At 45.9% G+C, this 15,187-nt stretch overlaps 1 protein-coding gene across 1 annotated transcript in view; it reads right to left on the reverse strand.

Annotated features, from left to right (window-relative positions):
• Window positions 1–15,187, reverse strand: part of FRMD1 (FERM domain containing 1) — an 84,585-nt gene that overhangs the window by 58,479 nt on the left and 10,919 nt on the right. The window contains exon 3 of the mRNA XM_082252127.1: window positions 13,412–13,491. Coding sequence (XP_082108253.1) covers window positions 13,412–13,491 — 80 coding nt within the window. The remainder of the gene's footprint in view (window positions 1–13,411; window positions 13,492–15,187) is intronic.

Raw genomic sequence — 15,187 nt, forward strand, 5'->3', positions numbered from 1 at the left:
AATTACGGTACGCAAAACACTGAATTGTACAAAAGCAATGCTTACCGTAACGTGTGGGCGAGGCGAGGAAATGAAGCGGCGACCATACAGCGGATAATAAGAATTCTCACCCCCAGTTCGGGCCGCCCACTGTACGTGACGAGAGGACGTTTTTTTTTCTTCGCCCTCGCGTACATTGAGCGGCTGCAGCCCGGAAAAGGCGCAGTGCGAACTCACAATTCGCCTGCGCCCTCAATGGACCGGCCGCCACTGCCACCCCACTCCAGCCCTCGTTTATAACGCGCACCCAAACTTTGATTTATTTTTTTGGTAGAAAATGTTGCGCGTTATACTCGAATAAATACGGTAATTCCAAAGACATGCTGGTAGGTTAATTGGATCCTTTATAAAATTGTCCCTACTATGTATGTATGAATGTGAGTTAGGGACCTTAGATTGTAAGCTCCTTGAGGGCAGGGACTGATGTCAATGTGTAAAGCAGGGGTATTGAATTAAAATTCATGGAGGTCCGATTAGTAAAATTTTCTTCCAGCAGAGGTCCGGATTGCATTTTTGCTTGATGACTCGGATTCTTTACATCACAGCCCAGTTGTGCAGGCAGGACAGCCCATTCATTTGAATGGGCTGCTGTGTCTGCGTTTTCTGCTGGGAAAAAGCCCTGGCACCTTTTTAAAAATGCAGTCGCATGTATGGGAAAACGCATCTTGTATTTCATTGCGTTTAAGAGTCAATGGTACCCCTGCATGTTTTCTGTGCAGCTGCTTATCCCCCTTCACACACAACACTGTCCCTCTTCACATCACCAGCCCCCCCCCCCCCACACACACCACTGTCCCCTTCATATATCCCCCCCCAAAGTGCTGCCCCTTTCACATATCCCCCCACAGCACTGTCCCTCTCACACCACTGCCCCCTTCTTCATATACCCCAACAGCACTGCCCCCTTCACCTATCCCCCCAACAGCACTGCCCCCTTCACCTACCCCCCCCCCCCCACAGCACTGTCCTCTCACATCCCCCCAACAGAACTGTCCCCCTCACATCCCCCCAACAGCACTGTCCCTCTCACATCCCCCCACAGCACTGTCCCCTTCACCTATCCCCCCAACATCACTGTCCCTCTCACATCCCCCCAACATCACTGTCCCTCTCACATATAACCCTCAAAGCACTGTCCCTCTCACATTCCCCCACACCACTTCCCTTCTTCACCTATCCCACCACAGCACTGCCCCCTTCACCTATCCCCCCACAGCACTGCCCCCTTCACCTATCCCCCCCACAGCACTGCCCCCTTCACATAACCCCCAACAGCACTGCCCCCTTCACCTATCCCCCCCAACAGCACTGCCCCCTTCACCTTACCCCCCCCCCCCACAGCACTGTCCCTCTCACATCCCCACAACAGCACTGTCCCTCTCACATCCCCCCACAGCACTGTCCCCCTCACATCCCCCCACAGCACTGTCCCCTTCACCTATCCCCCCAACATCACTGTCCCTCTCACATCCCCCCAACATCACTGTCCCTCTCACATATAACCCTCAAAGCACTGTCCCTCTCACATTCCCCCACAGCACTGCCCCCTTCACCTATCCCCCCACAGCACTGCCCCCTTCACCTATCCCCCCCACAGCACTGCCCCCTTCACGTATCCCCCCACAGCACTGCCCCCTTCAGCTATCCCCCCACAGCACTGCCCCCTTCATCTATCCCCCAACAACACTGCCCCTTTCACCTATCCCCCCAACAGCACTGCCTCCTTCACCTATCCCCCCAACAGCACTGCCCCCTTCACCTACCCCCCCCACAGCACTGTCCCTCTCACATCCCCCCACAGCACTGTCCCCTTCACCTATCCCCCCAACATCACTGTCCCTCTCACATATAGCCCTCAAAGCACTGTCCCTCTCACATTCCCCCACACCACTGCCCCCTTCACCTATCCCCCCACAGCACTGCCCCCTTCACCTATCCCCCCACAGCACTGCCCCCTTCACCTATCCCCCCCACAGCACTGCCCCCTTCACCTATCCCCCCACAGCACTGCCCCCTTCACCTATCCCCCCACAGCACTGCCCCTCTCACATCCCCCTCACAGCACTGTCTCCCTTTACATCATACACACACACACACACACCACTACCCCCTTATATCACCCCCACACACATACACAGCACTGCCCTGTTAACACAACCCCCCCCCATAGCACTGCCCCCTTTACACCAACACACACCACTACCCTCTTAACATATCACCCCCACAGCATTGCTCCCCTTTACATGAATCCCCACACACCACACTACCCCCCTGTACGTGACCCCTGCTCCCCAATCATCCTTCACAACTTCACAGCCCTGTCCTCCCTTCACTCTCAAACCTTACACACACAGAACGGAGAGCAGGAGGCCGGACAATCTCGAGAGCCAATTGTGTGACTCCCAACCAATCACCTCCCGCCTCCCAGCAGCCAATCACCCAGGCAGCTGCCTCTCTCCATTCAATGCCGGTCCCGCCCCCAGTCACAGTCCTGCCTCCGGCCATCCACCCTGCTCTGCTAATGACAGCAGCAGAGGCAGAGATGAAAACAAGCAGCTGATCACAGCGGTCCAGACAGAGCAGCAGCTCGGGCCGGAAACGGACCGCGGGCCGCCATTTAGTGATGCCCGGTGTAATGTACAGTGGGTACGGAAAGTATTCAGACCCCCTTAAATTTTTCACTCTTTGTAATATTGCAGCCATTTGCTAAAATCATTTAAGTTCATTCTTCTTCCTCATGAATGTACACATAGCACCCCATACTAACAGAAAAACACAGAATTGTTGACATTGTTGCAGATTTATTAGAAAAGAAAAACTGAAATATCACATGGTCCTAAGTATTCAGACCCTTTGCTCAGTATTTAGTAGAAGCCCCCTTTTGATCTAATACAGCCAGGAGTCTTTTGGGGAAAGATGCAACAAGTCTTTCACACCTGGATTTGGGGATCCTCTGCCATTCCTCCTTGCAGATCCTCTCCAGTTCTGTCAGGTTGGATGGTAAACGTTGGTGGACAGCCATTTTTAGGTCTCTCCAGAGATGCTCAATTGGGTTTAAGTCAGGGCTCTGGCTGGGCCATTCAAGAACAGTCACGGAGTTGTTGTGAAGCCACTCCTTCGTTATTTTAGCTGTGTGCTTAGGGTCATTGTCTTGTTGGAAGGTAAACCTTCGGCCCAGTCTGAGGTCCAGAGCACTCTGGAGAAGGTTTTTGTCCAGGATATCCCTGTACTTGGCCGCATTCATCTTTCCCTCGATTGCAACCAGTCGTCCTGTCCCTGCAGCTGAAAAACACCCCCACAGCATGATGCTGCCACCACCATGCTTCACTGTTGGGACTGTATTGGACAGGTGATGAGCAGTGCCTGGTTTTCTCCACACATACCACTTAGAATTAAGGCCAAAAAGTTCTATTTTGATCTCATCAGACCAGAGAATCTGGCCCTTCAGGAGTCCTTCAGGTGTTTTTTAGCAAACTCCATGCGGGCTTTCATGTGTCTTACACTGAGGAGAGGCTTCCGTCGGGCCACTCTGCCATAAAGCCCCGACTGGTGGAGGGCTGCAGTGATGGTTGACTTTCTACAACTTTCTCCCATCTCCTGACTGCATCTCTGGAGCTCAGCCACAGTGATCTTTGGGTTCTTCTTTACCTCTCTCACCAAGGCTCTTCTCCCCCGATAGCTCAGTTTGGCCAGACGGCCAGCTCTAGGAAGGGTTCTGGTCGTCCCAAACGTCTTCCATTTGAGGATTATGGAGGCCACTGTGCTCTTAGGAACCCTAAGTGCAGCAGAAATCGTTTTGTAACCTTGGCCAGATCTGTGCCTTGCCACAATTCTGTCTCTGAGCTCTTCAGGCAGTTCCTTTGACCTCATGATTCTCATTTGCTCTGACATGCATTGTGATCTGGAAGGTCTTATATAGACAGGTGTGTGGCTTTCCTAATAAAGTCCAATTAGTATAATCAAACACAGCTGGACTCAAATGAAGGTGTAGAACCATCTCAAGGATGATCAGAAGAAATGGAAAGCACCTGAGTTAAATATATGAGTGTCACAGCAAAGGGTCTGAATACTTAGGACCATGTGATATTTCAGTTTTTCTTTTTTAATAAATCTGCAACAATATCAACAATTCTGTGTTTTTCTGTCAGTATGGGGTGCTATGTGTACATTCATGAGGAAGAAGGATGAACTTAAATGATTTTAGCAAATGGCTGCAATATAACAAAGAGTGAAAAAATTAAGGGGGTCTGAATACTTTCCGTACCCACTGTATATGTAAAGCGCTGCGTAAATTGACAGCGCTATATAAGTACCCGAAATAAATAAATTCATTTTTATTATGCAAAGCAAACTCACTCGTCCATCCAGATATCCATGCTTTATTTGTTGAGAAATCACTTTGAAAAATACCCCCTTACATTACTAGCCATGGCCATATTGAGCAAGGGATTCATGAAGCACTTCCTTCCTGGAATCCATCTGCCCATAAGTGGTTGTAAAGGCAGAAGGTTTTTTTAGCTTTATGCATTAAGATAAATAGCCTTTTGTGCGCAGCAGCCCCCCCCCAGCCCCCCTAATACTTACCTAAGGCCCAGCTAGATCCAGCGATGTTGCAGGAGTGTCTCAGCTGCCTGGGTCTCCCCTCCTTATTGGCTGAGAAAGCAGCACAGCACCATTGTCTCCCACTGCTGTCAAAGTCAGTCAGCCAATGAGGACAGAAAGGGAGCTGGGCCCGAGTCGCGGCTCTATGTCCAAATAGACGCCAGGAGCTGCGGGCTGGGCTCAGGTGCCCCCATAGCAAGCTGCTTGCTGTGGGGGCACTCAACAGGAGGGAGGGGCCAGGAGCACAGAAGAGGGACTCGAGAAGAAGAAAATCTAGACTGATCTGTGCAAAACCACTTTGCAGAGCAGGTAAGTATAACATGTTTGTTATTTTTAACTAACAGAAAAAAAAATTGAGACTTTACAATCACTTTAATGTAGCTCAGGAAAGCAGGCAGGAGGGTGTGCTTAACTCAGAAAGCCCCTCCTCCAGATAAAAGAAAAAAGACCCATGAAGACTCTTGGGATGTATGACATCATTTTGGCCTAGGCCAGAAACCAGAAAGCAAATAAACAAAAAAAAAAATGTAAATATAATATATCTTCATATCTATTTACTAAGGTTAGCAGCATAAGGATTTGTTAATGTAGATTGAGAGAGTAAAGTTCCACTTCTTGATCTACCCACAGATTTTCAATATTGTTCACGTCTTGGGACTATAAGGGCAATTACAAAACCTAAAGCCGGGCACATGTTTCGAAAGTCGTCCAGTTCAGCAGGAACCCAGATGAATTTCAATCTGTGTGTAGCCCTCTCTCCAACAGAAACCAATCGTTAGACCGGCTTCTGTCGAAGAGTCCTGCTTGAAAGCCAGCATTTGATTAGCCACTGCAGAACTGATCAGTGTCTTCTGACAGATGGGAGGAAGTCTCTGTGGTCAGAAAACAATAGCGCAGCGGGGGAGATCCCTGTATCCACATTGCTTGTGAAAATGCTGGAATCTTTGGTTTTTTTTTGTGATCACTCAGCAGTCTGATCAATAGAAAACTCTGTGTGTACCCAGCTTCAGTCTTTTGTTTATTTATGTGATCAAGACTAATTCATTCTTCCCTCTACCTGCACAATCTATTCTGGTCCACTTACTGTCATGCGATCCAAATGCATACCCCTATACTTAAAGTATGTGTAAACCCATACTTAAACTGGATGGGGGGGGGGGGGGTAGAATGAAACTGCGGTCAGTTGTTTTTCTCCCGTGTCTTACTGGGGAGATTTACCTTCAATTCTTGTCTGGTGCACCATATTCACTGGATACCGCACAAACATGACTGGCCATCTTTGACCTTCCCCAGCCTGTGACTGGACAATAAAAGAAGCAGCAGCACCGTGATAAGCTAATTTCTATCTGCTTTCTCCTCCTATCAGCATTTGACCTGACTGGTTCCTTGTACCACTTTCTCTATCACACTCCAGGGACCGCTAGAAGCTGATATCAGGTCAAATTCAGGTACTTACATCCTAATGATAAATATACATGAATATAGAGCTAAATAATGTGTGTCTTTTAGATCTGCTAGAGTTCAGCTTTAAAATTTACTTCTAGGGACAGTTTTCTTGTGTATGTCAAAAAAAAAACATGTAGTTCATCTCATGAATAAAGGCACATTTCCCAGGTTTGATCCATTTAAAGCCCTTGCAGTACAGAAAAATACCTATTGATCTGCCAAAAACACACTCAGCTTCTTAAGTAGTTGTAAACCTCAGGCATGAAATATGAACAACACATATTCCTTTATAGTGTGTATTTGTCTTAATCCAGAGTACTATGTGTCATTTCTGTCTGCTGACCTTTGTTTTTTTTTTTGTAATGATCTTTTTTTTAATACTAAAAGGTTACAAAAACACGAGGCAAAAAAAAACGAAACAAGAACTAATGCCTCGTACACACGCAACGATTATCGGCCGAACGATCGGCCGTCTTTTGTCCAGTGTTGTTGTGTTGGTTGAAATGTGCTCTAGACTGCACACAAATTTTCTCGGCCAACAAAAACCAAACTTCAGAAGTGATGTCATGTGCTGGTTTACTTTCCGTGTGTGTTTTGTTCTCTGAGCATGCCCAGTCTTGCTCATCAGATTTTTGTCTGCCAAAATCTGTACTGACTGGCGGAAAATCGGCCATTCTGTTGACGGCCAACAAAAATTTTATAGCCTGCACACCAGATTTTGTTCGGCCGAAAAGTTGCAGTCGGTTGTCGAAAGCATCATACTAAAAAGCCGAAAATCGGCCTATCGGACGTTGGCCGAAAATTCACGGCCAACTATCGATGCGTGTGTACGAGACTTGAGGCGGTACATTAAGGGTTGGGAAAATCCCCACAACTGAAGACCCACAACAAGTCAATCATTTCTGAGACATAGCAAGTATATGACAAAGGATAACAGATAAGTTATCTACAAAAACAGGTCATCTCTCTAAGGCTATGTAGCACTACCTGGGTCATGACCACGGTAGGCTATTAATGAAATGGTGCAGTTGTCGATAACACCAATCATTCATAGGAAAATGACCAAATTGGTCACTAAGCCAGTCTAGGGATACCAGGCCCCAACCCTGCACAAACCTTCCGCATCGCACCTCGCCATCCCTCATCCATGACCTGAAATCACACACCTGTTCCCCAGGGGAAAACCATGGAAACCCCCCCTAGGGGCGCGAGCGGGGACACTGAAGGGGACAAGTCTTCTTGCGCGTTTAGAATATCCCACAATTTAAGCGCATGAATGGTGGTGGGGGACACCAGACCCGAGAGGCCCTGAGAATCACGGGGCATTCAGGGAGCATGAGAGAGGTTCCGGCCGCCAAAAATTTCTCAAGAGGGACCCACGCCTTGGTTTTGACATAGTGATGCCAATCCAAGATCCGCTGTAGAGAGATTGCCTCGTAGTACCTCCTAAGTGAAGGAACCCCCAGGCCTCCCGTCCCCTTAGAGTGCTGCAGTACGCGCAGTGCAATGCGTGGGGTTTTCCCCTGCCAAATACATTTTAGGAATAAGCTGTTGAAGGCCAAAAAGAAAGATCTGGGTAAAGAGATAGGCACCATCTGTAGGTAGAAAAGCACTCTAGGCAACACATTCATTTTTAGTATGCTGACTCGGCCCATCCAAGAAAATGTGCGGTCCCACTTCTGTAGATCAGCTCCTATTTCGGGGAGCAAGGGTACAAAATTTCTAGAGTATAATTGTGAAACATGGGGTGTCAGATTAATGCTCAAGTATTTCAGGAAAGAGTGACAACATTCGAAAGGGAAGGACGCCCGAGTATGGGGCTCATCTGAGATATTGAGGGGGGGAAATTTCAGATTTACTGTAATTTATTTCGAGGTTGGGCAGGGATTGGAACCTCCTCAACTCAGCCATAATATTAGGGAGGGAGATTCGTGGATCAGCAACATAAAACAGCACGTCGTCCGCATAAGCAGACAGCTTATGCTCTGTCGTACCAACCATGAAAACGTTTATGTCAGGATTCAAACAAATCCTATTCAACAGGGGTTCGAAGGTTAGGGCGAAGATGAGAGGGGACAGGTGGCACCCCTTCCTCGTCCCATTTCGAATAGGGAAGGGAGCAGAAAGAACACCATTCACCCTAACTCAGACTGACGGGGAACTGTATAAAGACTCTATCCACATAATAATAAGCATAATCTGCCCCAGACCAAACCTAGTCAGAACAACGCGGAGATACTGCCAATCTACCCTGTCGAATCCCTTTTCGGCATCAGTCGACAATAAAAAAAAGGGGGGCAATCGGGTTGGGATGTCGTCCAATGGATCAATTGAATAGCCCAGTTGGAATTGTCTCTAGCCTCCCTCCCAGCTATAAAGCCTGTCTGGTCAGTGTGTATCACAGTCGGTAGGATGAGAGTCAGTCGATTCGCCAGGATCTTCGCTAAGATCTTTATATCAGTGTTCAACAAAGAAATAGGCCTATAGCTACCAGGCACAGTGGGACCCTTCCCTGGTTTCGGGAGAACAGTAATGTGAGCTGTAAGGGCTTCCGGAGAGAGGGAGGGAGGTACCCAAGGCCAGGGCTTGAAATAGGTACACGTGGCTAGAGAGCAGGGGCAATAATTTGCGATAGTAAACATTGGTGAAGCCGTCAGGGCCCGGGCTTTTGCCTTTAGGGAGTTCTTTAACAACCGCCTCAATCTCTGTCTGGGAAATGGGCTCATCCAACTTTTTGCTGATCTGGGCCGTAAGCTGTGGGGCCTGCGTCTCCTCCAAATATTGAGTGAGAAGCTCCGCTTTCTGTGTGGCTGAAGATCCAGAAAGTGAAGCAGGGAGCTGGTAGTCGGGTATAATAATCTAGAAACTGTTCGGCTATTTTAAAAAGGCAATAACGTCAAGGGGCCAGGGGCACTATGAAGTTTATGAAAGTAGCCCGACGCCAGCTGTCTGCGAAGGGCCCTAGCCAACAGCCTCTCACACTTGTTCCCAAACTCATAGAATTTATGTGAAACATGTCACAACCTCGCCCGGACACGAGTCAACAAAAGAGTAGAAAGTTCCTCCCTGAGGGACCAGAGCTCAGCCGTAAGTGATGCTTCCGCGCTGCGTTTATGTTTAAGCTCCGTCGCCCGAAGTTTAGTGCTGACATGTTTTACCAAGAGGTAAAAAAGGTGACAGGGGATGGATCTGCAGCACACAGCCTGTGACTGACAGCCTCAGCTCTGTTCCTGTGTGCTATGTTAAGGGAGGCCTGTCCCTTCCCTCCAATCAGCTCCCACTGACTCCACAGAGTATAACTTCAGCACCCACCCCCTGCTGTATGGAAGCTCAAAAAAGCTTTATCAATTCTGGACTTTGAAGAGATATAGAGAAGAGAATACTGCAGAAAAACAGGTACAACTTATATAGGATGATTTGTTTCCTCTCGGTGTATCACCTGAGGATAGTCACATCACTGGATATATGTAAAGGGTTGGCAACCACTTTATAACCCTGTTGTGGGCAGACAATACACAGTGTGGACCAAGTGTTGCCAGCTCAGATTCATTTTGCCAATTTATTCAACCACTCCTAGATCTCTACAACATAAAGACTAATAATTATTATGTAGTCCAAAATAAGAAGTAGGAGGACTAAATACTATAACACAGACGCCAATTCTTTTTTTTCATTATTGAACAAAATGCATCCAATATTTTTAACATACTGAAAAGGAATAAAAAACAAGAGAAGCTTATTACTTGCATACTGTATAAATCACACTGGTCTACTGTATAAATCACACTGGTCTTCCTTTGTTCTAACGAGACTTTAATTATTTTTGCATCTAATTTTAGCAACCTTACTACCTAACCTAATTAAGGGTTCATTTTGTCATGTGTGGCAAACTGCAGGTACAAACACATCTAAATTCTTTACATAAAGATTTAATGATAAGTCTTTAAGCACAGATCACAGTAAACAGATCTAGATGTATCGGCTGTGTGGTTTGGAGCTGAGCCTACATGTATGTGTACACAATTTTCTTTTGGAAAAAAAAGGACAGGTTTTCACCTGCATAAGTGTGTATATACCCTTTAAATATTTGAGTTTGTAAATAAATCAAAAGGTTCATGTTTCAAAGAAAAGCTTTTACATCATGATTATCACTCCAAAACATATCCCGCAGCCAAGCCGATTCCAGTTTAACCAGTGTAGCGCTGTTATTTTATTCAGACACTACTCTCAACTGACAAACATGCATGATAAGATTTTAAAAATACGAATAAGAGATCAAGTAGACTTTTTCAAATTTTTTTAAAAAAAAAATCTTACAGAATAGAGCACAGAATGCATTTCTTAGTTACTGAATCTTTCTTTTTTTTTTTTTTTTTTTTTTAAAGACAAGCTAAAAAATACATACTGTATATACTGTGACAAACTGCAGCTCTAGAACCAGACTATGTTCCTGGCCATAACCAAAACAGAACCAGACTATGTTCCTGGCCAGAACCAAAACAGAACCAGACTATGTTCCTGGCCAGAACCAAAACAGAACCAGACTATGTTCCTGGCCAGAACCAAAACAGAACCAGACTATGTTCCTGGCCAGAACCAAAACAGAACCAGACTATGTTCCTGGCCAGAACCAAAACAGAACCAGACTCTGTTCCTGGCCATAACTAAAACAGAACCAGACTATGTACCTGGCCAGAACCAAAACAGAACCAGACTATGTTCCTGGCCAGAACCAAAACAGAACCAGACTATGTTCCTGGCCAGAACCAAAAACAGAACCAGACTATGTTCCTGGCCAGAACCAAAACAGAACCCGACTATGTTCCTGGCCAGAACCAAAACAGAACCAGACTCTGTTCCTGGCCAGAACCAAAACAGAACCAGACTATGTTCCTGGCCAGAACCAAAACAGAACTATACTCTGTGCCTGGCCAGAACCAAAACAGAACCAGACTCAGTGCCTGGCCAGAACCAAAACAGAACCAGACTATGTTCCTGGCCAGAACCAAAACAGAACCAGACTCTGTGCCTGGCCAGAACTAAAACAGAACCAGACTATGTTCCTGGCCAGAACCAAAACAGAACCAGACTCTGTGCCTGGTCAGAACCAAAACAGAACCAGACTCTGTGCCTGGTCCGAACCAAAACAGAACCAGACTCTGTTCCTAGCCAGAACCAAAACAGAACCAGACTATGTTCCTGGCCAGAACCAAAACAGAACCAGACTATGTTCCTGGCCAGAACCAAAACAGAACCAAACTCTGTGCCTGGCAAGAACCAAAACAGAACCAGACTCTGTGCCTAGCCAGAACCAGAATAGAACAAGACTATAAGCCTGACTAGAGCCAAAATAAAACCAGACTCTGTGCCTGGGCAGAAAGTAAAGGTGGTCGCCTCGGCTGCCGTACCCTTACCAGGTGTCCCACCTGGTGTGGAGATAAGACAGGAATTCCTATTTAGAGGGGTCCGATATAGGATTCAGTCTGTGAAGCTAAAAGACTGGGGAGGACTGAGCAAACAGAATGGTTGAGAGAAAACTTGTATTACCTGCACCACTGAAGAATAAAAGTGGGCTGACATGCCCTAAACTAGGCTGCTGAGCGCACAATGCATATACACAACTACAGTTTTTACTAGTACAGTTTAGATCAGGGTTTTTCAACTTTTTTTTATCTGGGGAGGAACCCCTGGCAAAAAGTTTTGAGACCCTGGGGAATCCCTGAAATAACAATCACATCTACAGCTCACAGAACATTGGCAGGATCAGAGAGCTGTTGATATAACAACAATTATTTTTATGAATACCATTAACCCCTTGGCACTGGCACCTCCTGGCCCTTTAAGGAGTTTCAGATGGTGGGAGGTGGGGTTTACGATCATGTGACTGCCATGATTGGTTGCCACTACGGTCACGTGTTCAAAAAGCTCCCGATCGCTGCTGGCTTTCAATTAGCTACCAGTAACTATGCCAAGAGCGTGCAGGGCACGCACTCTCGGCACAACTGTGTTTGCAATGTGGTGCACAAATATGCAGCCCCCGTGCCAGGGCCCACCCGCCGAGCGGCCGCAAATTTGCGTGCCGTCGGCACCAACAGCCTAAGTAATGGAATTGGTATTAAAACGTACCTATTTAATGTGAAAGTTGTGCTTGCTTTTTCTGTAAAGATGCTCAATTCTAGGTCCAATTTGAGACAAATAGTGTACAGGGGATCAGGAGGGCATAATACAAGGGGGGAGCAACAGGACACACTACATGAGGGCTGGGCACATTACACGGGACACATTATGGGGTACACTACACAACGTGTTACAGCATCGGTTTCCTATGCAGAGCAAGGCAGGGAAGCAGCTGTGATCAGTCATCTTGTGGCACGCTGTTCCCCACTGGCCCCTCCTAATTATCCCAGGTGATATGACATACAAGCACCTAAAATGGACAGGAGGAGAGGAGGAGTCACAGAGGAACAGTGGAGTGAAGCACTGCTCTGCATGCCAGAGATGCAAACTACTCGTCTGCTGCCAGCAACGGAGTGCAGCGGAACCCCTGGAGACCTTTCGCAGAATCCTAGAGTTTTTTGGAACCCTGATTGAGAAACCCTGGTTTAGAATAAAACAAAAAAGCTGGTCAAATATAAATGGGTAAGTCCTTCTCTGGTTACTTTCAAAGATCCAACAACTGCCTGCTTTTCTAAGGCCTCATACACACTGGGAATTTAGCCCATCCCCATCTAGCAGCAGCATTGATTGGCCTTTTTTGGAATTTTACGGGCTGCCCGCAGCTGGGCTGGACAGTGTGCCTGTACCTGCCACCTGCACCTAAATGCTGGAACCTCATGAACCAGTGTGCATGAGGCCCCATAAGTTTCACTTCTGAACTTATTGACATGCTTTTAAGATGATAGACTCCTGACCATATTGGCTTTAGGCCGTCTATATACTTATATACTAGTAGAGTGGTTTTTTAAAAATTTTCATTTTAAGAATGTTTATTCAATTTTCGAATGGTTATGGATCTCAAATCGATGTTCGTTTTCAATTGCAGCAAAAAAAGTGTTTCAGAAGAAGCAGGATGGAAACAACATCAAAACAAATTTCTAAGAGTGTATGTGGTTTTGTTCCAAAATCCCACCTGCTACGCTGCACTTTTTATTTGAAGCAATATAACAGTTCATTCCTTGTTTTCACAATACTTACATAACCAATAACTAGATCAGCAAAAGGTGCAAGCTTGGTACAACCCTCTGTGTGATTATGCGCCTTACACACATACAATATTTAGATACATACATACATACAGTATCATTTTGTTACTATTTTGACATACTTTGAGAGGATCTCTCTTCCATTCCTTAGGAAAATACTTGTTCAGCTTCTGCTCTAAGTCCATAAAAATATATTCATTATCTGCAAGACACAAAATAGACTTGCTGAAAAAAAAAAAGCGGCCACGAAAGAAGAGACAATTGATTTAGAAATCTATTACAGAAACACACACACTATTGACAACAATCTTATGCCGTATCTGTATAGTTTGTGCAATTTTATGAAAGTTAGGCAGCATACTGTAGTTTTTTTAACTTATTTTATTGCAAATATTGAATAAAAAAAAAGACCTAGAAATAGGGAACAGATGATCACACATTAGCATTCCGTACATTACTGCTAAGAATGTGTTACACAGAAATGGTTGGTCCATGAAAATTAAACCCCTTTCACATGGGGCTGACTCCATCAAGCGGATCCGCCAGCTCAGCGGAGGATCTGTCCACTGAGCAGGCGAATGACAGGTCTGTGTCTGCTCTGCTGATGCAGAGTGGACACAGACACTGCCTGCTGTTTTCTATGGGGCCATCAGATGGAAACAGACTGGCTGTCCCTTTCCATCCCTTTGTCATCCGATGTGATTCACTAGACAGATGGGGAATGGATCACCATCCGTCTGTTTTTGGTGGACCGGATCGGATGCAGGTGGGTGTTAAACAGACACATGTCCGTTTACATACGCCTCCCCATAGAGAACAATGGGAAGTCCGATAAGGTCTGCTTGAAAAATGAACAGGTAGACCTGATCTATCGGCTCGCATGAAAGAACCTTATATTTTCAGAATATACACGGTACGTGATCCACAAGTAAGTGTGAGTCTACAACCAAAATAAACATTAGCCAAAATCAAGTACTACCAAAAAAAAAAAAAAAAAAACTGTACAAAGAAAGATCAAGAAACTGTAGTTTTTTCAACCTATGTAGTTGTGCCATGTAAACATTCATCAGTTTCAATATGAACTGTTCAAGGAGGATCAGACTAACCATCCATTAAGTTACATAGTTACATAATTTGTGAGGCTGAAAAAAGAATCAGTCCATCCAGTTCAACCCATGTGTGTGTGTGTGTTTGCTGTTAACCGTACAGTGTATACCCCTGTATGTTGTGGTCTTTAAGGTGCCCATCTAATAGTTTTTTGAAACCATCGATGCTCCCTGCTGATACGACTGCTTATGGAAGCGAATTCCACATCCTTACTGCTCTGACAGTGAAGAACCCCCTACGTATTTTAAGGTCAAACTGTTTTTCCTCTAGTTTTAGTGAGTGGCCACGTGTCTTATTGTATTCCCTTTCTCTAAAAAGTTTGTTCCTTATGCTAGGGTCGCCAGTACAGTATTTGTACATTGATATCATATCCCCCCCTCAAGCGTCTCTTCTCCAGAGAGAATAAGTTCAGTGCTTGTAGTCTTTCCTCATAGCTGATGCCCTCCATTCCCCTAATTATTTTTGTTGTCCTTCTCTGGACTTCCTCCAGTTCCAGCACATCCTTCCTGAGGACCGGTGCCCAGAACTGGACAGCATACTCCAGATGTGGCCGGACCAGAGTCTTGTAGAGTGGGAGAATAATCTCTTCATTTCTGGAGTGAATCCCTTTTTTTATAGATGCCAGTATTCTGTTGGCTTTGCTTGCAGTGGCTTGGCATTGCATGCCACTGCCAAGCCTGTTGTCCACTAGGACCCCCAGATCCTTTTCCAACTTAGATTCACCCAGAGGTTCCCCCCCTAGTGAGTAGCTTGCTTTCTGGTTTCTGACGCCCAAGTGCATTACTTTACAT

This window comes from Pelophylax lessonae (genome assembly GCF_965119305.1).
Source record: "Pelophylax lessonae genome assembly, chromosome: 3".
Lineage (NCBI taxonomy): Eukaryota > Metazoa > Chordata > Amphibia > Anura > Ranidae > Pelophylax > Pelophylax lessonae.